Here is a 27,769-nt window from a genome sequence, read left to right as displayed (position 1 = left end):
AGTTCCTTGTTACAAATGGGTCAGAAAACTCATTACTCCAGCGTTTGACAAATTCAAGTGATCCATATGATTTATTGACGGTCATAGATATGTGAGATCTAAATTCTAGTCTCCGATCCAACAGTATTCCGAGAGCCTTAAAGGATTCAACAGCTTCAAGCATGACGTTGTTAATATAGTAATTTGTATCAATGTGGTTCAATCTATAAAAAGAGATGTGCTTGCATTCTGTTATGTTCAGTTCCATCATATTTAGAGAACACCAGTTGTACATGCTATTTAGATCAGATTAAAGTAATGCTTGGTCATCACTATTCCGGATAATTTTCATAATTTTAACATCGTCAGCATACATAAGTGTATTACCAAATCGAATTGCTGATGGAAGGTCATTCATAAATAAACAGAACAATAAAGGTCCAAGATGACTGCCTTGAGGAACACCAGAAGGCACATGTATCGATTCCGAAATAATGTTATCAAATACTACACATTGAGTTCGATGGCGCTACGAATATGGGCCCCAGGAAAATAAGCCCCAAACAGTAAATGAAGCAGAACCCCAATTTTGGGGTCGTCTTTCATTATGAATACAAGCCCCATGAACATGGGCCCCAATTTTATGAATGATAGAAACGAAGATGGACCCCAAAAAAACGTTGGGGCCCATTTTCATTAAGTATTTTTGAGTGTAGGAAGATGGGCCCCAAAATTACGAAAGAGTGCCCCAAAATTAAAAAAAACATGCATCAAAATAATTACTAAAGATTTTGTACATCTAAGAGTATTTTTAAATACAACTTTTTAATGCTTATTTAAAAATTATAGTTTACATCAATGCACTAAAACCCAATCTTATTATTCGACTGTACTCCATTCGGGGAGAGCCCTAATGAAGAATGTCGCCACATAATATTATTCTAAGACTAGTTGCTATGTTAATTATTTACCCATAGCTACTTGTTTACCGTTATTGGTACTGTCGCGTCCATCTGCATTAGTTACACGTACATTAGTTAGTGCCTAGTTGAATATGGAGTGTGTTATTTTTACTGGACGAAAAATTGATAATAAATTATTGTATGTGTATGATCAGAAAATGATATATAAAAAAAATCGTCGTATAAAGAAGTTGATAAATATGAATGTTGGGTGAAATCCTGTAAAGCAAGGGTTAATTTAATGCCAGATGGGAAATGTGTCTTAGCGAAAAATTATGTGGATCATTGTCATGACCATCAGGAAAATGAATTTAAAGAAATTAGTGTCTTAAACAAAATTAAAAGTGATTGTATCGAAGTCGAAGAAGTTCAATAAAACAAGCTTTTGAAAAAAACTGTGAGAGGTATGTATATAAATAAATAAATAAATAAGATTTTATATCATATTGTGTATGCTATAAGATTTCAGCATGAATCACAAAATATCAGTTTTCCAAAAATTCAGCGCGGATTGCAGTATATTGTCAGCAAAAACTATACACCGTCTCCTTCAACTCCATTAAAAGTGCTGGAGGCATTTCAATTAGAGAAAATTTGGCAACATTTTGGTATAACCAAAGAAGAATCTAAACCGGAGCGCTTCTTTACAGCGTGTATCACAGAAAAAGATATATCGTACTGTATATTTTCATCAATTAAAACAATAAAATTAATTAAAGAAAACATTGTTCCGGCAAATAGAACATATTTAATGGATGGTACATTTAGTTGTGTACCCCGTGGATGTTTTCGACAGCACTTGGTTATATATATATAATATTTCGATGAAGTATATAATTTTAGTTATTATTTATAATATATATTAATATACCTATTTTTAGATATTTCCAGTCTTTTTTATACTAATGGATAAAAAGTCATATATTGCATATGCTTGTTTATTGAAATATATAAATGAAAACATATTTCAAATGGAACCGAATATATTCGTAACTGACTATGAATGTGCAATTAGACGTGCACTGACAAACCAATTTCCGAGTGTAAGCCTAGTCGGATGCTGGTGAGTGATTAAAATATATAATTAAATAAAAGCTGACACTTTCAATTTCCAGAAATAATTTTCAAATTTTTGTAGAACTATGTGGTCGACATTTAAAAGATTTTTATTGGCAGAAAACAATGTTAAAACAATAGACTATTTAAAAAAATCGCGCGAACATAGTTCTACAAAAATTTGAAAATTAATATTACAATCCTTGTTAAACCTTTTTTGCCCAATTATATACTGTACTTTTGTTAGTGGGAGGAAATGAAAGCAAAATATATTTTTCCAAAAAATCGCGCGATAGTGTCAAACGAAAGCAACAGAAGCTGCGTTGTTTGTCGGGGCAATAGTCCCAATATAGTTTTTTTTACCTTGCAAACATTTAATTGTATGCCATGAATGTAATTTAAAGCTGGTATGAAGAAGATTATAAATGTCCTTGTTGCCGTCATGTAGTCCAGGATGTAATGCAAGTGTTTGTTTAAACTAACAAATACTGTACTAATTGTTAACGCTGAAAGCGATTTATTTCATTAATGAATTAATTTTTTTGTTTTTAATTTTGATCATTATATTTCCATTTAATGTAATAAAACGATAAAACCAGATTTGATTTAAGTTTAATCTTTAAAATTAAAAACTAGGCATCTGATAAGCTTAAGAATTGAAAATTGGCCCCACATTAAATGAAAACAGGCCCCAAATAAATTTTAGGGCCCATTTTCATTAGGACATTTTAGGGTCCATTTTCATTATGAAATAGAACCCCAAAAAATAAATGAAATACGACCCCAAAAATGAACCAAATTTCGTGTTGTTGTATCGCACGTAATTATTGGGGCTCATTTTCATTAGAAACAGTGGGGCTCATTTTCATGGGGCCCATATTCGTAGCGCCGAGTTCGATTTGTCAGATAACTTTCAAGCCAGGATACCATTAAGTCACTTTGCTCTTCTCACTATATAAACGATATAGTTGAAGTTCGTTAGAAACACAGAGATCCAGAGGAATAAGATGGTACGATGGAAAGAAGAAGTTAGGGCACACCACAAGCCGAATACTGACTAAGGTGTATGTCAGCCGAAATGAGACAGAGCAACCTGCGTCACATATTGCATGGCAAGCAAATCGGAGAGGTTAATAAACATGGATTATTGGTGGGTAACGAGGCCTCTTTTAGACTTTTTTTAATCCGATATATAGAATTTTAAAGATTTTTTTGCTGCATGTCCTAAAAATCAACCTCCTTGATGGATGATTTTGTTTTGTTGCCTTTTCACTCACCCAATTTAATTTATGGACTCGCTACAGTGAAAGGCGATGAGAATTATTAATGGCTAATCATCAATCATTAGTTTCCTTTGTTTTTTGCAACATTTGTCTTTGATCGCTATAAGAGTAAAACAGAACTTCGTTCACAAACAATGACAATTATGTATGGCTAATGAATCAACATTTAAAAGGCATTACATCTGGGCTACCACATTTTTGATTGGTCCTTATCGACCGACTAACGAGGCCAACAACTGTGGCACAAAAACAATCTGAGCATCTCTACGTTCAACAAAAGAAATCCAAATTCATGGTAATAAATTAACGAAAAGAGATCGGAGAGACAAGCATCAAGGATGGATGTCTGCATGAATGGGAAACGTAGTCTCTGGGCCAGGAGGGCACTTTGAATAATCGACAAACAGCCAAACGGTTTCTTCCGATACCGAGCAATGACAATCTCAAGCAATGCATTGCCTGGCAGAGTAGGCAAATCGACTTTAATGGCTGACTGTGAACTGCCTGGGAAGAGTTAACAACTTAATTGGATTTGCATGTAATTTAACTGTGTTCGCATTGGCGGAAAAAATCGACAGTTGTTCTTTGGTGTTGGCATTCGATCAGAGATAAGTGAATTAAGAAAACAAAGACCTCTACGAGACGAGGAGCATTGTCGAATATTCGTTGCTATTCCTGCACGTTTTTTCGGGATAATGACAATCAAATGATGCTTAGCATTAAACCCATTTGGAACAATGTTGTTGGCAGAGCAGGTTAGTTCGTTGCATCCAGCCCATGTAAGTCGTAGGTTGATTGCGCTGTGTAATGGCAACCACTAATTGTTGATTCAGTTCTCACATTATTGCCTATGCAGCTCTACTTTCAAAACTATTACAAATCTGTTATTCCATAGCAGACACTTAAAAAAATTAGATTTATGTTGGAAACTTAATTTAAATTTTTTCTGCCCAAAACCATTCTATGCAGGCAGAATAATTGTGCCCTGCGTGAAAATGTGACCGTTATGTGCCGCTCAGACTATGAGTTTATCCGGACGAAATGTCTGTGTTTGTAAAGGCCGGTACTCTGTTGGGTTTTCGCGTTGAAACTCCATACAAAACCAAAAAATGCGAAAACCTAGCGAAATTTTTTCCATTTGTGGTACTTTGTTTTTTTTTCGAGTTGAAAAACTGACGTTTATAGCATGCGTTAATGCAATGTGAATTAAGAAACAATTTATTTATTAAAACTATTTGTGTGGGTTTATAACGTAAACACGGATCATATTTTTGTTCCGAAACTATACAAAGGATCAAATGAGTAGCAGATTGCCCAAGGAAAAATAAAATGTTAATTAATAGCAAGCAGCAACAACCAACCAACCACCAACCTAATTCAATGTCGCTCCCTGTTAAATAGAGCTTCCGGTTACCTAAATAAACACAGCTTTCTATGTGCGAAATAAAGGTTTCTATAAATTTTTTTCTCAAGAATGAACATCGTACCGGCCTTAAAGAATCACATTAACATGCTGCAATATCGATTATGTCTTCGAACTTATAGTATGACCAACATCTGGGATATGTCTCGAAAAATTGAACACGGGCATTATTATCCTAACGGTGGTCATATGACATATCGGGTGAAAAATATAAATGGGAGCTATATCTAAATATGAACCGATTTCAACCAAATGTGGCATGCATATTTAGAATGATGTGCAAAATCTCATATAAATCGGAGTAAAACTCTGCCTTCTGGGGCTATAAAACGCATAATTGTCCCAAATTTGGAGTTGGTTGGGCTAAAACTGCCACCTACACTGAAAAAACTATTTACGTGATACTAAAGATTAAGCAAACTAAACTGTAGGATGCACAATTTACAAAATATTGAGGACAAATTTCTTTAAAATAATGAAATTTTAATTAAAATAAAGTTTATTATTTATTTTTATTTAACTTTATTAACAAATAATATGAAATTATTAGTTAATTAATGTTAGCTATAGCTACATAGGCCTTAAGCTTAACATATAGTTAGGTACATAGTTGGTAAGTTAGATTTTAGTTTTGGTTATGTCTTAGATGTATCTATACAGGTTTGATTCTTTTAAAAATTTTAATAAAATGGATACGTTATGTGTAGTAGGATTGGATATAAATGAAATAGGGTTTTCCCCTTTAAATGCATTATGTTGTATGGTTCGCGTGTCATTGCATTCACGCATAATATGATCAAGAGTTCTATTAGGCACATTACAATTACAACTTGGGAGGTTTGGGGCATTGATGAGGTGACCGTGTGAAAGTAAAGTATGGCCTAATCTTAATCTAAAAATCTTTATTAGGTCTAATCTTGAAAGTTTTGATAGGTCAGAGTTTAGATAATCCTTGATTGAAATTCTGCTAGGATTTATTGATCTATACCAAGGACTCGGATGTAAAAAGGGGATATCATTGGCTTTTAAATGCTCTTGAACGAACCTGTATGAATCTCTTAAATTAAAATTCTCTGTTCCTATCAAAGGAGATTTTAAGCCCTGCTTTGCTACATTATCTGCGAATTCATTACCTGTTATATTGCAGTGACCAGGGGTCCAAATAAGCACAATTTTAGGATGTTTATCTATCAATTTACTTCTTATGTAATCTGTGTAGAAGTCGTTCGCAGTAATATTCCTGATCCTTTTAAGGGCGGACAGTGAATCAGAACAAATTGCAAATTTCCCTCTCTTGGTGGAGACTATCTTAATTGCTTCGAATATTGCTATTAATTCAGCGGTAAATGTTGAAGTGTGGTTAGGAAGAATTGATGTTTTCCAAATACTTTGGTTCCCTACTACGCTGTATGACACACAATCCTGTGATTTCGAAGCATCTGTGTAAAGAAATTCGTGGCTAGGCATATCCTCTTGGCTTTTCTTATGTAAAGTTTCAAATAAAATTGGATTATGTTGAAGTTTGTTATATCTACTAAGGGTCAAATCTACGCATCCTGACATTAGAAACCATGGAGGGAAGCGTTTCAGACGGTTAGTTTTGGGTAGTACTGAAAATAGACCTAGTTTTTTACATTCTTCAGTAACCCTATAAATCACTGATGGTATTCTAGGTACTTTTTTCCTATTAAGGCATTTCCGAAGAACTATTCTTAAAGGATCATTGGGTTCATATAAGTAGATTCTGGCTTGCTTATATAACGATAATCTAAATTGTGCAGTCAAAGGCAATATATTGGACTCAATATATAGATTACTAGTAGGAGTTGTTCTAAACGCTCCGAAGCAGAGTCTAAGAGCAGAATTAATTACTGTGTTGATTTTATTAAGATAAGACTTAGGGGAGGAACCGTAGAAGGGAAGCGTAAACCGTATACGAGATAGAATCAATGCATTCACAATGGATATGAGTGTGTCTGTACTGCAATTGTAGGACTTGCAAGCTAAACACTTTATAATGTTCAAATGTTTTTGAAGGGAGCCAATGAGTTTGTCAATATGAGTACTCCAAGAGTATCTCTTATTTATGTGCAAGCCAAGAATCCGTAAGGAATTTGCTTCATTTAGTATGTAATCGGAAGATTCTAGTAGGCATACGCAAGATTGTTTGCGGCAGATGTGAATAAATTTACATTTTGTAGAGGATAAGGAAGCTCCCGAAGTAACACTCCACCGTTGGATATTATTGAACGTTTCGTTTAGGTTAATCCGCGGATTTTTCTGTTTATTGGAAGAAACAATAATGTTAAAGTCGTCAGCAAAAGCGGTAAAATCAATTGATTTGTTCATGCGGAAGATTTTGCAAAGTTTATCATATGCAATAAGGAATAAAATAACTGATATCGGAGATCCCTGTGGTATTCCGTTATAAATTGAGTGAACATGAGAGTAGAACTTACGGATCCTTACGGTAAATCTTCTGTTCGACATAAAGCTGATGATATAGTTAATTATCTTAGGCCCAATTTTCCAATCTACCAGCTGTTGAATTATTGCATGTATGCCTATCTTATCGAAAGCTTTCTCGAAATCCAAGGATATTATAGTAGTATGCTTCCTCTGTGAAAGATTTTGGGAGACAATACTGTCAATGTATAGCAAGTTATCGATTGTAGATTTCCCCTTCTTGAATCCAAATTGTCTGTTATCGATTAAATTCTGGGTGGAAAATAAAGTTATTAACTTTAGGATATACATTTTGTAAATTTGCGCCCCTCCGTTAAAGTCTGATGTTTTTGAACTAAACCATATTTTCCTAAAACTAAAGAAACACATTTTTGATTTAAAGAAATCGCCCTTAAATTAACGAACATAGTACACATCTTAACCCGTTTGCAATATTATGATGGAAGGTACCAAAAACGCACCGATATAAATTATTGCATGTTTATTTATAAATCAAAAATTCACCAAAATAGAACATTTCAGACCAACCTACTTCAATATCTTCAAGAAATAAAATCACAGCAGAAGTCAATTACCACCATTCTTCAGAAAATTTATTTACCATCACCATGAAATACATACAAGAAATATCGTTGAAAACACATTGCCATTACGGACTGCAGATTTTATAGTAAGTTGTAGATGTTAAGTAGTTTATGGGACCCTAAATTTAATATAAAGACATGGACAGTATGGGTTTCGAAGTTAACTTTGAAACATTAAATTTATGATTTCACTGAAAAAACAGTGAACCCACCAGGAAGAAAAATTTCGGTTAATTTTAGAAAATTTTGAATATTTTTAGAAATTTTTAACTAAACAGTATAACAAATGCTGGCATCACGCCGATGTCATAAAAATAAGTAAATATTTTTCAACAAATTCAAGAAAATTTATTAGACATAATTAAGTTTTTTCACTTGTTAAAGAAAATTTTGTAGTTTGAAGGAAAAAATTGGAGTTCAAAATTGCAAGAATGTCTTTAGTGACATACGAAGTTCATGATGAACGCATTTGTAGTAAAATTTACAAATTTAAAGAAATATTGAACTATTTTGTGGAAGACACGAATTTAGTTAATCTTTATCCTTCATTTGTGTATATTTTTTTCCTCGGTTTTAGTTAATTTAACTAACGTACACAAAAAATTATTAGAGTAGAAGAAACTTTCTCCAAACATAATAATTCCATGAACTAAACGAAAGTGAAAGTGAAATATAGTGAAAGTGAAAGTGAAATATAGAGTTCACTTTTTTTTTGAGTGTTGAAGGGAATAAATTTATTTTGGATTTAAGATACACTCACAAAAAGTTTACTTGGATCCAAAGATTTTGACCTTCCCTTAAGGATTTTGGTATTGATTATGAGCCAAAGATTATTTGGCTTCTTTAAAATAAAAACACTTTTAGCGACCATTGTTGCTTTAAATCTATGGTCAATAAAATTAAAATTAGGATAGAGATTCAATTTATCGAATATTCATTCTCCTTTCATTCAAATTATAACGGATACATCAACGTGCAAAATGTTTTTTTTTTTTAATTCCAAAACAACTTTAAACCAAAAATGCTAAATCCTCAAAATAAATCTTAGCTTATATTTGAATTTTTATCTTAAGTTTAAAGATTCAATATTTCAGTTAATTTAAGGACGATTTCTTTAAATCAAAAATGTGTTTGTTTACTTTAAGGAAATTTTGCCTTAGCTCAAAGGTATACGACTTTAACCGAGGGACGCAAATTTCCAAAATGTATGTCCTAAATTTAATAAAAAAATTTATGAAGCAAAGATTATAATCTTTATCTTAATTAATTTTTCATTATTTTAAAGACATTTGTCCTTAGTAATTTGTAAATTGTGCATCCTAAAATTTAGGTTGCATAATCTTTAGTAATACGAAAATATTTTTTTCAGTGTAAAATCCAAATTTTAAATTTCTCCCAAATCACATTAAAATCAGGCTCTTAAGATGTCATAGCTCTGTATGGGTTTAAAGTACACCTAGATTTACAATTCCAAAAAAAAATCGGATGAAAACTGCGGCTTCCACGGTCTCACGAAGTCGATTCGGGAGTTCGGCCAAATCTGGAAAATATTTCTCCAAAATTTCCTTTTAAGCGCATCCTGGGATTCTCTGTCGATTTTTTTCTACTTCTGATGAAACTCTTTTGGACAATTATTTAGCTTTTGACCATTTTTATTTAAAATTTAAATGGGTAACATAGTTGAAAACCAAAAAAAAATCAATTAAAATAAAATTAAAAATTTCACACGCAGGTATTCAAATCTGTGACATATGAATTTTTCACATCCATGCACTCAAAAAAAAGTTTACTTAAATCCAAAGATTTTGACCTTTCCTTAAGGATTTTGGTATTGATTCCGAGCCAAAGATTCGGCTTATTTAAAATAAAGACATTTTTAGCGACCTATCTAGCTTTAAATCTAGGACAAGTATATACGGCCGTAAATTCGGCGAGGCCGAAGCTTATGTACCCTCCACCATGGATTGCGTAGAAAATTCTACTGAAGACTGTCATCCACAATCGAATTACTTGGGTTGCGGTAACACTTGCCGATGGCAAGGTATCTTAAAACTTCCTAACACCGTAATATATACCACATAGTCCATACATGGTATATATTGAACTAAAAAAGGCCGATTAAATACGTATATAATTAAGTTTAAAGTTTCTATAGAAATAAAATTTTGACAAAATAAAATTTTGACAACATTTTCTATAGAAATAAAATTTGGAAAACATTTTCTATAGAAATAAAATTCTGACAAAATTTTCTATAGAAATAAAATTTTTACAAAAATTTTTATAAAAATAAAATTTTGGTAGATTATTTTTGGCTCGATTGGCAACCATGATTATGAACCAATAAGGACCAATTTTTGTGTGATTGGGGATCGCCTATATATAACTATAGACCGATATGGACCAATTTTGGCATGATTATTAGCGGCCTTATACTAACACCACGTTGCAAATTTCAACCGGATCGGATGAATTTTGCTCCTCTACGAGGCTCCGGAGATCAAATCTGGGGAACGGTTTATATGGGGCTACATATAATTATGGACCGATATGGACCAATTCTTGCGTGTTTGTTGGAGACCACATTCTAACAACACGTTCCAAATTTAAACCGGATTGGATGAATTTTGCTCCTCCAAGAGGCTCCGGAGGACAAATCTGCACTGAAAAAAAAGCATACTCGGTTCCAAAGATTTTGTCTTTACTTTAAAAAATTTGGTTTTGATTCCGAGCCAAAGAAGCGGAGAATACAAGTAAGGATACTTTTAAGACACAATTCTCTTTTAAATTTAGGTTTTGTGTACTTGCTTCTAGGAAGCAAATTTTAATTTTTCGCTTTCTCAGCTTTTTTTCTTCATATGCTATCCAAGTCCTTTAAAAACGAGTTAACGGCAACTTTATTTTCCAAAATAGGACTCGACTTCCAGTAGAAATTATGCTATGTTTGAAGTAAAAGAACTTCTTTAAAATAAAGTTTTGAAAAACATGTCCTATATTTGAACGATTTTTTGCTTTGTAGTCAAGATGCAAAAAGACAACAAATTTAAAGACAATTTCATTAAATTTAAAGAATTTTTCTGAATTATTATTGTCAAGTTGACCTTAGCCTATAAATTTTTTCTCTCATGTTAAGATACCCATTTTTAAGTCAAATCACTTAATTATAAGGACAATACGACTTCATTGAAAAGTTTATAGACTTTTGGACAATGAAAATAACTTTATTTTAGAGAAATGCGTCTTCTATGCTAAGCAAAATTTGTATTCGTATTTTAAAGACATGAAGTCTTTGACCTCACGACAATATTTTTTTCAGTGTGGGGATCGGCTTATATGGGGCATGGTTGTTAGAGACAATATACTAACACCACGAACCAAATTTCAATCGGATCGGATGACTTTTGCTCCTCTAAGAGGCTCCGGAGGTCAAATCTGGGGATCGGTTTATATGGGGGCCATATATAATTATGGGCCGATGTGGACCAATTTTTGCATGGTCATTAGAGAACATATACCAACACCATGTACCAAATTTCAGCCGGATCGGATGAAATTTGCTTCTCTTAGAGGCTCCGCAAGCCAAATCGGGGGATCGGTTTATATGGGGCTATATATAATTATGGACCGATGTGGACCAATTTTTGCATGGTTGTTAGAGACCATATACTAACACCATGTACCAAATTTCAGCCGGATCGGATGAAATTTGCTTCTCTTAGAGCAATTGCAAGCCAATTTTGGGGGTCCGTTTATATGAGCGCTATACGTAAAAGTGAACCGATATGGCCCATTTTCAATACCATCCGACCTACAGCAATAACAACTACTTGTGCCAAGTTTCAAGTCGATAGCTTGCTTCGTTCGGAAGTTAGCGTGATTTCAACAGACGGACGGACGGACGGACATGCTCAGATCAAGTCAGAATTTCACCACGACCCAGAATATGTATACTTATGACAAACAATTTACACAATAGTCACGACAAGTTTCTTTAAAATAATGCAATTTTAATTAAAAGAAAGTTACTAAACTTTGTTTCAAAAATGTTTTGTTTTATTAAATTTAGGACAAAAATTTTGGAAATTTGTGTCCCTCTGTTAAGGCCTTATGTCATTGAACTAAAGCAAATTTTCCTTAAAGTAAATAAAAATATTTTTTTTGATTTAGAGAACCCGTCCTTAAATTAACTGAAATATTAAATCTTTAGATTTGAGATAAAATCGCTTCAAATATAGGCTAAGACTTATTTTGTAGAAGAAAAAGCTACACCGAAAGAATAGTTTTATCTTCTGAGGAACGAAATTTTAGACAAACAAAATTTTCTTTTGAATCTAATAAATTGTCTGTAAAATAAATAAAAAAGATTAGAGGCTATCTTTTGATTAAAGTGGAATTTCGTTTGTGTAAAATTTCGTTCCGTAGGAATGTATGTTTTCTTTGGGTGTAATAATAAAATATATTAATAAATATTAAATACATATTAAGATATAGTAGGAGATGTTAGATATTAATGATTAGATATTTATTTCGAACTATTCTACTTGTTCAAAAAGAGTCTCACATACAGTGCTGTTCAAAACATTTGCAACTAGTTCTACTATAATCTTAATTAGCTTCCACTTAAAAAATAATCTTTATGGAGTGGTATTTCCAAATTCTTATTGGGTAAATGAATGGGCTGTTATAAAATATTGATATTTTCCTAAAGGTAGAGAATCGTATGATTCGACCTGTTCAAACATTTTCAACTACCTAACACTTTATAATATTTTATTCTTTAGGGTAATTATTTTTTAGCTGAAATAATTATAAGGACCTATAAGAGGACGTTACGTTCATTGCCTAATTTGGTCATAAGCCGATCACCATAGACCTTTATGTTTTATTTTTAGAACATGTCAAAAAGCAAAATATCGATGATTTTTAAGTTGGGGTATCACAAAAATGAATTTCCACAAATTAACTGGGTCTCGAATTATAAACAGAGGTTGAACCAAAACTGTTCACTGAAGTAGAAGAAAACTTAAGACTACTTCAAAAGAAGATCATGTAATCAAATAAACTATGCATCAGTTAACTCAAATATAATCTAAAGGGGTCAAAAATTAATTTGGATATATCAACCATAGCGATCAGATGTAGCGCTTTAGAAGTCGGAGTGGAAATGTGTTATATTTTCCTACGACTCAAAGTTTAATTTGCATGGATCGGATGGTAGAGATTTAGTACGAAGGCTGAAAGGAACGTCTTAATGCAAGAAATACAAAAGGTTCCGTCAATCATGGTGGGAGGCAATATTATGGTCTGAAGGTGTTTTTCGGGACATGTTATTGGCCCGATTCATAGAGTCGGAAGACTACAAAAACATTTTGTCCCATATGATTTTGCCATAAGCATTCCAGGAAATGCCATCTGCATGTATTATTCTCGTGATCATGACCTCCAGCACACGTGCAAGCTGGTAAAACAATGGATTTCCGACGAAAAATTGCGGGTGCTTGACTGGCCTTCTCAGTCGCCTGACATAGAAATCATAAAATCGCCCTTGGGAAGTTGTAAAACGAAAAATTTGTATTAAATTTTTGCAAAAGGCTTATGGTATGTATTTGAACCTGAACCATAGGATCTCATAGACCATTTAATCCTAACCAATGGCAAGAAGTTACGCAAAAGTAATCAAACGGCATGGCTATAGTATTAGCACTTATCGTTAAAAGTTACAAAACCTTTAATCTAATATAATATATAAGTATTAATCTAATATATAAGTCGGGTTTTCCTTCCTGACGCAATAAGTCCAGAACGCACGAACCGATGTCCACGGGTTTGGTTTATAGCAAAGAAAATTCAAGAAAAGTTTCAACGGAAAAGGGGAAAATCGTTTTTTATATACAGTGCTATTTATGATGCAACTCCAGAACGCACGAACCGATTTCCACAGTTTTGCATTCGTTGGAGAGGTCTCGGGCTCTGTGAGGTTTATAACAAAGAAAATACAAATCAAAGAAAAGTTTCAACGGAAAAGCGGAAAAATCTTTTTTTACACACAGCGCACATTACAAAAATGTATAATTTGAATTCATCGCAGTTGCATGAAAATTGTTCGGAGAACGTTGAGGGTAATCATGTGGTGAAAATAGCGTACATCATTTTTTGCTATCTGGTGGGGGGGGGGGGCATCCCCCTTGCCCAACTTTTAAAAATGGGTTCAAAGTTCTCCAATTTGAGCGGTTAAGGGTTAAGGGTGATGTTTATAGACAAAGACCCGCTACTTTATTTTTCGATATTTGGTCGCGCAGGTGGACCACCCCTTTATACGATTTTTGTTTAAAGTACAGTAAAAACAAGTAAGTAAAGTCTAAAGTCCTTCACCCCTATGTAGGCCAAAATTTGTGTTACCACCTCAACTACTTCACATTTGCTGGAAGCTATGTACGTTAAAGGAGACAATTTTTTTACTTCTACAAAATCTCTAGAATTAAAATTTAAATCGGCTAACGCTATCCAGTTAATTGGAGGAAGCTTCCATTGAAAATGGGTCTAAAATGTGTAACAGTCTACCATAACATATTTCCCCAACTCTGGTGTACGTATATATGGGAGCTATATATAATCTAAACCGATTTTGACTAAATTTGACATGTATAGTTAGAATAATAATTCTGCTATCTATGCGAAATTTCACATAAATGGGAGTATAACTTTGGCCCCCTGGTCATATGAGTGCAAATCGGACGAAAGATATATATGGGAGCTATATCTAAATCTGAATCGATTTTGACCATATTTGGCAATATGGTCAAAATCGATTTTAACGATACAATAGTATCGTTAAAATTTCCAGAGAATGTGGGATAGGTTATACTATTATAATGGATATCTGGTTTTGTGATATTCGGATGGAAAGAGGGGCCTCCCCTTGCCCTGCTGTTTAAAAATTGGGCTTATAATTTGCTTGAGATTTTCTGTGAAGTCTATATCATTTTTTGATATTGGGTCAGGGAGGGAGACCTCCTCTAAAACTGACAAAAAAAATAGAATTCTCAAGTTTACTTGAAATTTACAGAGGCCGTAGGGGAAGGTATTGAAATCAATATGGTGTACTTGATTTTTGGGTATTTGGAAAATCTCTAGAATTAAAATTTAAATCGGCTAACGCTATCCAGTTAATTGGAGGAAGCTTCCATTGAAAATGGACATGGACCATAACATATTTCCCCAACTCTGGTGTACGTATACACGGATGAAAAATACTGTTTTTCATATGTTTGGCTATAAACATTATATGTTTGGAACACAAATTTTTAAACACAATATTTTTGAGTGCAAGCATATAATGTTCATAAACTAGCATAACATGTTTGGGACATATATGTTAATATGTTAGAACATATTATGTTTGGGACATAAAATGTTTGTAAATATAATATGCTTGGATGCAAACATATATTAATTTAGAAATAGCCTATAAACATATATGTGTTTAGTAGCTTGGAGCGCTATTTAACAGGGAGCGATATTGAATTAAGTTGGTGGTTGTTGCTTGTTATTACAAAATAAAATTTTAACAAAATTTTCTCTAGAAATAAAATTTTAACAAAATTTTCTCTAGAAATAAAATTTTGACAAAATTTTCTATAGAAATAAAATTTTGACAAAATTTTCTATAGAAATAAAAGTTTGGTAGACTATTTTTGGCTCTAGTGGCAACCATGATTATGAACAGAATAAAATTTGAATAAAATTTTCTATAGAAATACAATTTTGACAATGATGAAAATTTTATTATGAACCGAATAAAATTTTAACAAAATTTTCTCTAGAAATAAAATTTTGACAAAATTTTCTATAGAAATAAAATTTTGACAAAATTTTCTATAGAAATAAAAGTTTGGTAGACTATTTTTGGCTCTAGTGGAAACCATGATTATGAACCGATATGGACCAATTTTTGTGTGATTGGACCAATTTTGGTATGGTTGTTAGCGGCCATATACTAACACCACGTTCCTAATTTGAACCGGATCGGATGAATTTTGCTCCTCCAAGAGGCTCCGGAGGTCAAATCTGGAGTACGTTTTATATGGGGGCTATATATAATTATGGACCGATGTGGACCAATTTTTGCACAGTTGTTAGAGACCATATACCAACACCATGTACCAAATCTCAGCCGGATCGGATGCAATTTGCTTCTCTTTGAGGCTTCGCAAGCCAAATCTGGAGATCGGTTTATATGGGGTCTATATACAATTATGGACCGATGTTGACCAATTTTTGCATGGTTGTTAGAGACCATATACCAACATCATGTAGCGAATTTCAGGCGGATCGGATGAAATTTGCTTCTCTTTGAGGCTCCGCAAGCCAAATCTGGGGATCGGTTTATATGGGGGATATATATAATTATGGACCGATGTGGACCAATTTTTGCATGATTGTTAGAGACCATATACCAACACCATGTACCAAATTTCAGCCGGATCGGATGAAATATGCTTCTCTTAGAGGCTCTACAAGCCAAATCTGGGGATCGGTTTATATGGGGGCTATATATAATTAAGGACCGATATGGACCAATTTTTGCATGGTTGTTAGAGACCATATACCAACATCATGTACCAAATTTCAGCCGGATCGGATGAAATGTTCTTCTCTTTGAGGCTCCGCAAGCCAAATCTGGGGATCGGTTTATATGGGCGCTATATATAATTACGGACCGATGTGGATCAATTTTGGCATGGTTGTTAGAGATCATATACTAACACCATGTACCAAATTTCAGCCGGATCGGATGAAATTTGCTTCTCTTTTAGGCTCCGCAAGCCAAATCTGGGGATCGGTTTATATGGGGGCTATATATAATTATGGACCGATGTGGACCAATTTTTGCATGGTTGTTAGAGACCATATACCAACACCATGTACCAAATTTCAGCCGGATCGGATGAAATATGCTTCTGTTAGAGGCTCCACAAGCCAAATCTGAGGGTCCCTTTATATGGGGGCTATACGTAAAAGTGGACCGATATGGCCCATTTTCAATACCAACCGACCTACATCGATAACAACTACTTGTGCCAAGTTTCAAGTCGATAGCTTGTTTCGTTCGAAAGTTAGCGTGATTTCAACAGACGGACGGACGGACGGACGGACGGACGGACGGACGGACGGACGGACGGACGGACGGACATGCTTAGATCGACTCAGAATTTCACCACGACCCAGAATATATATACTTTATGGGGTCTTAGAGCAATATTTCGATGTGTTACAAACGGAATGACAAAGTTAATATACCCCCATCCTATGATGGAGGGTATAAAAATCAAACAATTGAATAATTTCTTCTACAATGTTTGTATTACAGAAAAAGGTGCTAAGAACTAAAAAATCTCGTGGAAGTGAGAAAGATGGGGGGGAATATACAATTGGGCAGAAACAAAATTTTGAGCATTCAGGTCGAAAACCTATGTTGTTAGCACCTATATTACCTGTTTATTTTCATAATTCATTATGATTGTAAATATATAAATAAATAAATAAAATTTTGAACACGATATTGTTTGGGAGGATTTTTTTTAAGCATATAATATTTTTGGGTGCAAAATGCTTCCAAACATATTATATGTTCACATAATAACATATTGGTTTTTGGAAGACAACATTATTGGATTTGGATGCAAAAATACAAAATGTTTGGAACTTAGACTACCCAAACATATATTGTTTAGACCAATATGCTTTCAAACATATTATATATTGGAAGAGATCAAACATATAAATGTTTGGGCAATACCCAAAAATATATATGCTTGAAGCAAAATATGTATATGTTACAGAAGCGATTTTTTGTGAGCGTGTATATGGGAGCTATATCTAAATCTGAATCGATTTTGACCATATTTGGCACATACAGTAGTATCGTTAAAAGTACCGCTTGTGCAAAATTTGAAGTAAGTCAGGGCAAAACTCTGGCTTTTGAGATATAAGTCCAAATCGGGCGAAAGATATATATGTGAGCTATATCTAAATCTGAATCGATTTTAACAAACTTTGACACACTTAACGATACTATTAAACGTACCCCTTGTGCAAAATTTGAAGCATATCACGGCAAAACTCTGGTTTTTGTGGCCATATAAGTTCAAATCGGACGAAAGATATATATGGGATCTATATCTAAATTTGAACCGATTTCAATCAAATTTACCAAGCATTGGTAGAATGTCAATTCTATCCTCTGTGCAAAATTTCACGAAGATCGGTAGAAAACTGTGGTCATATGAGTCTAAATCGGACGAAAGATATATATGGGAGCTATATCTAAATCCGAACCGATTTCGCTGATATTTTGCAAGATTTTCGAGATTCATAAAATATTTGAATGTACGGTATTTCAAGAAAATCGGTTGATAAACACGCTAACTATGACCAAATCGGGGATAAATATATATATATGGCAGCTATATCTAAATCTGAACCGATTTTTTCCAAAACCAATAGCGATTGTCTCTGTCCCAAGAAACGAAACACAAAAATTCTCTGAATAACTTGAGATTTACAGAGAACACGCCGTGAGGTTATGAATTAATTATGGGGTATCTGATTTTTTAATAATTGGACGAGGAGGGGGACCTCCCCCTTGCCCGACTTTTTGAAAATTGGAACAAAATTATCCGATTTGCTTAAATTTTTCAGGTTGAAGGGGGCATCTAAGCCGACTCCTCCATATTTGGTCGAGGAGGCGGCCTCCCCTTTGCCCGACTTTTTTAAAGTACAGTGAAAAAACTAAAAGTTTTCGACTTACTGAAATTTTACGGAGAATTTGGGGCATATTATGAAATTTATATGAGGTATATGATTTTTTAATATTTGGTCGGGGAAAAATAAAAGGGTACAAGGAGACCTCATTTCTCCTCAAGTATATTCCGTGAAACAATTAAACTTTTCCAATTTACTTGAAATTTACAGAGGATGTGGGATAGGTTATATTATTATAATGGATATCTGATTTTGTGATATTCGGATGGGAAGAGGGGCCTCCCCTTGCCCTGCTGTTTAAAAATTGGGCTTATAATTTGCTTGAGATTTTCTGGGAAGTCTATATCATTTTTCGATATTGGGTCAGGGAGGGAGACCTCCTCTAAAACTGAAAAAAATTTAGAATTCTCAAGTTTACTTGAAATGGGAAACTTCTCTTTGCCCCACACTATGAAACTTGAAGGAAAGTTTTCAGATTTTCTAGGAAAGTGACGTCCCTTTACAAAAAATAGAGCAAACCTTCTCCGATTTACTTGAAATTGGGAGAAGATGATTAAATTTATACAGGGTATTCGTACATGATTTTTCGATGTCTGGTTGGGAAAGGGGAATAGTGAAGTTGGGTAGTTTGTGAAATGAATATAGGGTACTTGAATTTACGATATCTGGTCGGGGAGGAGCGAAGTACAGGGGTTCCCTTTTGCCCGATTTTTTGAAACTAGAAAGTAGAGGATTGTCGATAAATGGGAACTCGGTACATAATTTTATGATTTTTCAACCCGGCCATACGTTGAGGGGCTTCATTGAGGGTGCTTCATTTTCCGGTATATGTTTGGGAAAGGCATGTTCTCCGTGTCCAACACTTTAACAAATGTTAATATTGTCAATTTTTAAGTACTTTTTTTCTTTTTCCGATTTATTGGACGGTATGTTGAGGAGTAGTATACCTCCCCTTGACAAACCACGCTTGACATTCACAGGAAATGTAGAAGATTGTCAAACGATTTCAATACAGAACAATTAAAAAACAAAAACAAGTAAGGAAAGTCTAAAGTCGGGCGGGGCCGACTATATTATACCCTGCACCACTTTGTATATCTAAATTTTCGATACCATATCACATCCGTCAAATGTGTTGGGGGCTATATATAAAGGTTTGTCCCAAATACATACACCCTCAAAAAAAATCGCTTCTTTAACATATGTTCCAAACATATTTTGCAGGAAGCACATATATTATTGGATACTGCCGAAACATTAATATGTTTGTTTAATGTGAAAATATTATATGTTTGGAAGCATTTTGAGCCCAAAAATATCATATGCTTGGAAGACTTTTTCCCAAAGACGATTGTGCTCATTGCCTAACATACTCGTAATTTTCACTTCCACGAAATATTTTAGTTCTTGGCACCTTTTTCTGTAATACAAATAATGTTGAAAAAATTATTCACTTTTATAATTTTTTTAAATTTTACCTTTCGCCTGCACGGAGAATCGAACCGAGGACCATTTTTTATATTTGAAGGTGTCCGTCAACTCCTCGTGGACTACTTATTAATAAAGAGGAACTAAACTTTGTTTTTATACATTTTACTGTGTAATTTTTCACTATTTCCTCCTTATTTCATTTTACTGTCCCAACTCTAAAAAGAGTATAGTGCTCTTTCGTTATTTTTATGAAGACCCCTAATTTCTTTTAACGAACCAAGAAAAAAATTGTGCCCATAATGCCAAAATGATAAACAAAACACATGTCCACACATACATAAAATGCTGCTCTCAAGGCGAAAACATATGCTGTTTGTTTTTCCGATTCTCCGATTCTCTTGGTTCCGAATGTCTATTCTCTTTATTCAAATTAAATAATATTTAGACTTAAGCATATGAAATTTTTGGCCTTATCATAAAACAGTTTTCCGAAACAACATACAAGCGGTTTCACAGAAATTGTTCTCTTTTGATTCTTTCGCTGTGTTATGTTGATATCTTTCGTCAACTCTCCCGGTTTCCATCTCTATTTCTTTCTCTATACTCTCTCTCTCTGTCTGTCGCTTTGAATAAAATATCACAACATATGTATGTTTAGTTGAAATTTGTAAATTTATATATGTTTGCATTCACACATATGATTTTTATGAAACATTCATGCCCCAAACATAATATATTCTAACATATTAATATAGATGTCCCAAACATTTAGTGTTAGTGTAGGAACATTACATGTTTGCACTTAAATATATTGTGTTTAAAAATTGTGCCCGAAACACATTTTGTTTATATCGGAACATATGAAAAACATATTTTTCTAACAGTGTACATTTAATATCACTCGATCTGGACAGAATTTGATAGACATCTACAAATCTATAGACTCAAAATTTAAGTCGGCTAATGCACTAGGGTGGAACACAATATTTGTAAAAAAATATGTGAAACATTTAAATCTGAAGCAATTTTAAGGAAACAACAATGCTAATTCTACTCCCTGTGCAAAATTTCAACTAAATCGGAGAAAAATTGGCCTCTGTGGTCATATGAGTGTAAATCGGGCAAAAGCTATATATGGGAGATATATCCAAATCTGAACCGATTTCAACCAAATTTGGCACGCATAGTTACAATGCTAATTCTACTCCCTGTGCAAAATTTCAACTAACTCGGAGTTAAAAATTGGCCTCTGTGGTCATATGAGTGTAAATCGGGCAAAAGCTATATATGGGAGATATATCCAAATCTGAACCGATTTCAACCAAATTTGGCACGCATAGTTACAATGCTAATTCTACTCCCTGTGCAAAATTTCAACTAAATCGGAGTTAAAAATTGGCCTCTGTGGTCATATGAGTGTAAATCGGGCGAAAGCTATATATGGGAGATATATCCAAATCTGAACCGATTTCAACCAAATTTGGCACGCATAGTTACAATGCTAATTCTACTCCCTATGCAAAATTTCAACTAAATCGGAGTAAAAAATTGGCCTCTGTGGGCAAATGTGTGTAAATCGGGCGAAAGCTATATATAAACCGATTTGGCTGATATTTTGCAAGTTCTTCGAGACACATAAAATATTCGGATGTACGGAATTTGAGGAAGATCGGTTGATATACACGCCAATTATGACCAGATCGGTGAAAAATATATATGGCAGCTATATCTAAATCTGAACCAAAATCAATAGGGATCGTCTTTGAGCCGAAACAGGACCCTATACCAAATTTTAGGACAATCGGACCAAAACTGCGGACAACTTTGCACACAAAAATACATCAACAGACAGACAGACAGACGGACAATCGACAAATCGACTCAGAATGTAATTGTAAGCCGATCCGTATACTAAAAGGTTGGTCTATGATTACTCCTTCTTGGCGTTACATACAAATGCACAAACTTATTATACCCTGTACCACAGTAGTGGTGAAGGGTATAAAAAATGGTTGAAAGGGAATACCCCCTACCTAACGTTTGTTAAGCCGGTCCGTTTCACATCTGCATAACTACCTTATATCTGTATATAAACGAGAAAGCAAGTAGTCCGATTTTTTTGAAATGTACGTGACACGTGTGTGGAAACCATGAAGTGATCAATCAGTATTTCAGTTTTTGTGCCAGACTTCCCCTGACCCTACTTTTTAAAAGAGTTCAAATCTTTTCGAATTTGTTTTCAGATCGAAGGACATGGTTGACTAAGTTAACGAAAATATGCTTCGGGAGGCACAGCGAAGCGGGCCGCGTTTCGCTAGTTATTTTTAAATATATGGGCACTTAATATTAGGTGCAAATGTTTTGATCAGATGAAAACTCTTATTTTTCAATAATTTTATAAATTATCAAAAAATTCTTGCCGTTAGTTCCCTTATTGCCTTAAATCATTGAAATTGACATAATAAGCAACAACATTGCATTAAAAGTTTGTTTTGATATTTTTATTTTCATTATAGTTGCGGTTTATTTTCAACAGGGAATGTACACTGTTAGAAAAATATGTTTTTCATATGTTCCGATATAAACAAAATGTGTTTCGGGCACAATTTTAAAACACAATCTATTTAAGTGCAAACATGTAATGTTCCTAAACTAACACTAAATGTTTGGGACATCTATACTAATATGTTAGAATATATTATGTTTGGGGCATGAATGTTTCAAAAAGTCATATGTGTGAATGCAAACATATATAAATTTACAAATTTCGACTAAACATACATATGTTGTGATATTTTATTCAAAGCGACAGAGAGAGTATAGAGAAAGAAATAGAGATGGAAACCGGGAGAGTTGATGAAAGATATCAACGTAACACAGCGAAAGAATCAAAAGAGAACAATTTCTGTGAAACCGCTTGTATGTTGTTTCGGAAAACTGTTTTATGATAAGGCCAAAAATTTTATATGCTTAAGTCTAAATATTATTTAATTTGAATAAAGAGAATAGACATTCGGAACCAAGAGACTAGACATTTGAAAAACAAACAGCATATGTTATAGCCTTGAGAGCAGCATTTTATGTATGTGTGGACATGTGTTTTGTTTATCATTTTGGCATTATGGGCAGAGAGAAGTTCACCAATGTGGTCACAATGAATAGTCTAAGTGAGGCTGCTACACCCGGCTGCCACCTAACCTAACCTAACCATTATGGGCACAATTTTGTTCTTGGTTCGCTAAAAGAAATCAGGGGTCTTCATAAAAATAACAAAAGCTCACTATACTCTTTTTAGAGTTGGGACAGTAAAATGAAATAAGTAGGAAATAGTGAAAAATTACACAGTAAAATGTATAAAAACAAAGTTTAGTTCCTCTTTATTAATAAGTAGTCCACGAGGAGTTGACGGACACCTTCAAATATAAAAGCGGGCATTAAGTTCGAGTTTTGCAGCTAAAACAATTTAAAAAGTTTATTTTCTTAAAAATGAATTATTAAAGAAAAATAAAAGGCATTTTAGAGCGATGGTGTTAAATGCTAGTAAAAAACTGTTCACACCTAAATAAATTTATGTTTATTATAAAATATTTATGTATGTTTATACTCGACTCCACGTTATTCTTTTGTTAGAATTTTTGAATTCCTTCCAAATTTTAAAGTTTTGTACCAAAAACAGTTTTTTGTTACAAAATTGTTATTTTTGCAATAAAAAAATAATATTTTATCCAAAAAACAATCAATTTCGTTTATATCAAGCACTGTTACTGACTATACATCTTTAATAACCCACATTTCGAAGTTTCATTATAAAAATTTAATATAGTATAAATATAAATGTGTAAATTAAAGAAAAGTGTTCGGTTTGAGCAGGGATTGAACCCACGACCCTTTGCATGCAAGGCAGACATGCTAACCACTGCTCCACGTGGCAAACAAATGTATGTTTCTGTTAAATAATGTTGTGTTTGCATGGGCTCGTGGGCGCTGCAAACTATGCTATATAAATGTAACTTACAACGATAATTATCTACTGGTGACTATAACAGCTACGTAGCCCAGTGGATAGTGTGTTGTCTTACAAACTGTATGATCCTCGGTTCGATTCTCCCTGCAGGCGAAAGGTAAAATTTAAAAAATTTATAAAAGTGAATAATTTCTTCAACATTATTTGTAAAGGGTGATTCTTTTGAGGTTAGGATTTTCATGCATTAGTATTTGACAGATCACGTGGGATTTCAGACATGGTGTCAAAGAGAAAGATGCTCAGTATGCTTTGACATTTCATCATGAATAGCCGAACGATCTGCCACAACGTCGAATTTTCAGTGAATGGACCCTAGAAAAGTTGGCAGAAAATCCGCTTTTTTATCGACAAATTTTGTTCAGCGATGAGGCTCATTTCTGGTTGAATGGCTACGTAAATAAGCAAAATTGCCGCATTTGGAGTGAAGAGCAACCAGAAGCCGTTCAAGAACTGCCCATGCATCCCGAAAAATGCACTGTTTGGTGTGGTTTGTACGCTGGTGGAATCATTGGACCGTATTTTTTCAAAGATGCTGTTGGACGCAACGTTACGGTGAATGGCGATCGCTATCGTTCGATGCTAACAAACTTTTTGTTGCCAAAAATGGAAGAACTGAACTTGGTTGACATGTGGTTTCAACAAGATGGCGCTACATGCCACACAGCTCGCGATTCTATGGCCATTTTGAGGGAAAACTTCGGAGAACAATTCATCTCAAGAAATGGACCGGTAAGTTGGCCACCAAGATCATGCGATTTGACGCCTTTAGACTATTTTTTGTGGGGCTACGTCAAGTCTAAAGTCTACAGAAATAAGCCAGCAACTATTCCAGCTTTGGAAGACAACATTTCCGAAGAAATTCGGGCTATTCCGGCCGAAATGCTCGAAAAAGTTGCCCAAAATTGGACTTTCCGAATGGACCACCTAAGACGCAGCCGCGGTCAACATTTAAATGAAATTATCTTCAAAAAGTAAATGTCATGGACCAATCTAACGTTTCAAATAAAGAACCGATGAGATTTTGCAAATTTTATGCGTTTTTTAAAAAAAAATTATCAAGCTCTTAACAAATCACCCTTTATTACAGAAAAAGGTGCCAAGAACTAAAAAATTTCGTGGAAGTGAAAATTAAGAGTATGTAAGGGAATGAGCACAATCGTCTTTGGGAAAAATTCTTGCAAGCATATAATATTTTTGGGCTCAAAATGCTTCCAAACATATAATATGTTCACATAAAACAAACATAATAATGTTTCAGCAGTATCCAATAATATATGTGCTTCCTGCTAAATATATTTTTGGAACATATGTTAAAGAAGCGATTTTTTTTTGAGGGTGTAGTTGCAAATGTTTTGGACAGCACTGTATATGAGTAGTGAATTTACTTAGCACTAAAAATGCTTGCGTTTTTGAATGGATTTCAATTAAGTTGATGCTTACCATTTTTTCCAAGTACATGCGCGTCTATTCTTTGAAATCGCATTCATCGCCCAATGTTCATGCGAATACGCGTGAAATCTTAGCAATCTGAAATCTAAGAACAATGAAATTTTTACTTAAGATGATAATGACCACCAAGTATGTTCGAGGGAAAGGTACAACAAAGGGAGCGCTCCAACAAAAGCCTACATACGCTCAAATGCCATTTACAACATGGCGATGGAACAACTGGAACAGTCACAAAAGCTGCGTGGACAAAAGCTAGACAGTAACAGAGAATCTCAGTAAAATACCAGAAATTTATGACAATTTATACTGTGATTTTCACGCTTTAATTACTGCTCAACCACTACTCTTGCCCAACCACTACTCTTGCCAGAGTAGATTTTTCGCACTTCCATCCTAGACGTAAAGTGGCACGTCCATATTCCATATCTACCTCTGCACAGACGTTACATGATAATGACGGCCTTTCAAGCTAGCTGAGAGCAATAAGCTGGAATCTTTACATTTGGTGGCAGTGTTTATACTTTGAAATCCTAGATGACTTAAGAGGTTTGCGATGAAACATAGCAAGAATTCATATAGGAGGACATGGAGGGGATACCTTAGAGCATGTATTATTAGGCTCGTACTAAAGCCAGAAATAACGTTCTATCGGTTTAGGACCTTAAATTAAAAATAACGAATTGAAGATATTTTTTTCCCAAAATGACAATAGTTCCAAATATAAAGGTTGATGTTATTTTCTAAAAAAATGTGTACATTTTGAAGGAAGAACAGATTTAAATTTACGCTAATACGTATCACCGAAAATTTTCTATGGAATTTTATTCCATTAGTAACAGATCACATTTCTGCAAACTCACAATTTCTTAAAGTGGTTTCGCATTTGACAGTTCGCACTTTTTAATCAACTAAAAATTGAACCCTCAAGAAAGAGAGTAAGTGAGACTATGGTATAAGAACTCTTCGGGACATTGGTGCAATTTACCTTTGACGGACCTGTCCCACGACTGCTTCAGTTAATCCTAATATTCCACAAAAATGTTTTCATGAACATAACGAAAATGTGTTATTAGGTCAATGTTTTAATTAAAAGTATGAAACTTTTCATAATTTAAAAAAATATCACAATTTCATGGAATTTATGAAATTATTTCGTCGGCTCAATTTTTAAAAACTAATTTCGCATTGTAGACGATTTAATAACCCCAGCAAAAAAATGGAAATTGTTCCACAAACATCTCTTTTAAAGCGCATCCCGGAATCCCCCATAAAGTTTTTTCCACTTCCGATGCAGTCATTTTTGACAAATCTTAGAAAGTACGGCATTAGGCCGTTTTCAGTGAAAATTTAAGTTTTGGACAATTAAATTAACTTTCGCAAAAAAAGAAATCACTAAAAAAGTAAAAACAAGTAAGGAAAGTCTAAAGTCGGGCGGGGCCGACTACACCCAGAGAAGGAATATGATCACCTCAAACATGTTTTAAGAGCAAAATGTTATTTTTGGGTGGTGACCATGTAACATGGTTTTCGCAACCATGTTATTTTCTCGGAAATCATGTATCTGATTTCGGCAAGCAGTTTATATTTGACGATAAAATAACATTTTAGTGACAAACATGTTACATGGTCACCATACAAAAATAACATTTTGCTCTTGAAACATGTTTGAGGTGATCATATTCCTTCTCTGCGTGTATATTATACCCTGTACCACTTTGTAGATCTATATTTTCGATACCATTCACATCCGTCAAATGTGTTGGGCTATATATAAAGGTTTGTCCCAAATACATACATTTAAATATCACTCGATCTGGACAGAATTTGATAGACTTCTACAAAATCTATAGACTCAAAATTTAAGTCGGCTAATGCACTAGGGTGGAACACAATGTTAGTAAAAAAATATGGGAAACATTGAAATTTGAAGCAATTTTTAGGAAACTTCGCAAAAGTTTATTTATGATTTATCGCTCGATATATATGTATTAGAAGTTTAGGAAAATTAGAGTCATTTTGACAACTTTTCGACTAAGCAGTGACGATTTTACACTGAAATGTTGGTATTTTTGACCATTTTTGTCGAGATCAGAAAAACATATATATGGGGACTATATCTAAATCTGAACCGATTTCAACCAAATTTGGCACGCATAGCTACAATGCGAATTCTACTCCCTGTGCAAAATTTCAATTAAATCGGAGTAAAATATTGGCCACTGTGGTCATATGAGTGTAAATCGGGCGAACGATATATATGGGAGCTATATCTAAATCTGAACCGATTCCAATAAAATGTGGCACACTTGACTACACTACTAATTGTACTATTAGTGCAAAATTTCAAC

The 27,769-nt window shown here is 34.0% G+C and overlaps 2 protein-coding genes across 2 annotated transcripts in view; both read right to left on the bottom strand.

The window, feature by feature from the left end:
* esn (espinas) overlaps window positions 1-27,769 on the bottom strand; it is a 348,528-nt gene that overhangs the window by 290,586 nt on the left and 30,173 nt on the right. The gene's annotated exons all lie outside the window — the stretch shown is intronic.
* On the bottom strand, window positions 943-25,430 carry LOC142239887 (uncharacterized). The gene is made up of 4 exons (XM_075311633.1): window positions 25,413-25,430; window positions 7,173-7,322; window positions 5,400-7,115; window positions 943-1,023 (listed from the first exon to the last, which is right to left on the bottom strand). Exons 1-4 carry the CDS (start codon window positions 25,428-25,430, stop codon window positions 943-945), a joined length of 1,965 nt encoding a protein of 654 aa, XP_075167748.1.

Source organism: Haematobia irritans, chromosome 5 (assembly GCF_050003625.1).
Source record: "Haematobia irritans isolate KBUSLIRL chromosome 5, ASM5000362v1, whole genome shotgun sequence".
Taxonomy (NCBI): domain Eukaryota; kingdom Metazoa; phylum Arthropoda; class Insecta; order Diptera; family Muscidae; genus Haematobia; species Haematobia irritans.
Note: the sequence above shows the minus strand (reverse complement) of the source record. Positions and strands in the feature narration are given on the sequence as shown.

What these genes read in the sequence shown, in the direction of transcription:
- LOC142239887 (XM_075311633.1), bottom strand. An exon ending in TGTCGAACAGAAGATTTACC is followed by an intron (nt 7,116 to 7,172) that starts GTAAGGATCCGT and finishes GGAATACCACAG; the next exon opens with GGATCTCCGATATCAGTTAT. An exon ending in CCAATCCTACTACACATAAC is followed by an intron (nt 1,024 to 5,399) that starts GTATCCATTTTA and finishes ATATTCAACTAG; the next exon opens with GCACTAACTAATGTACGTGT.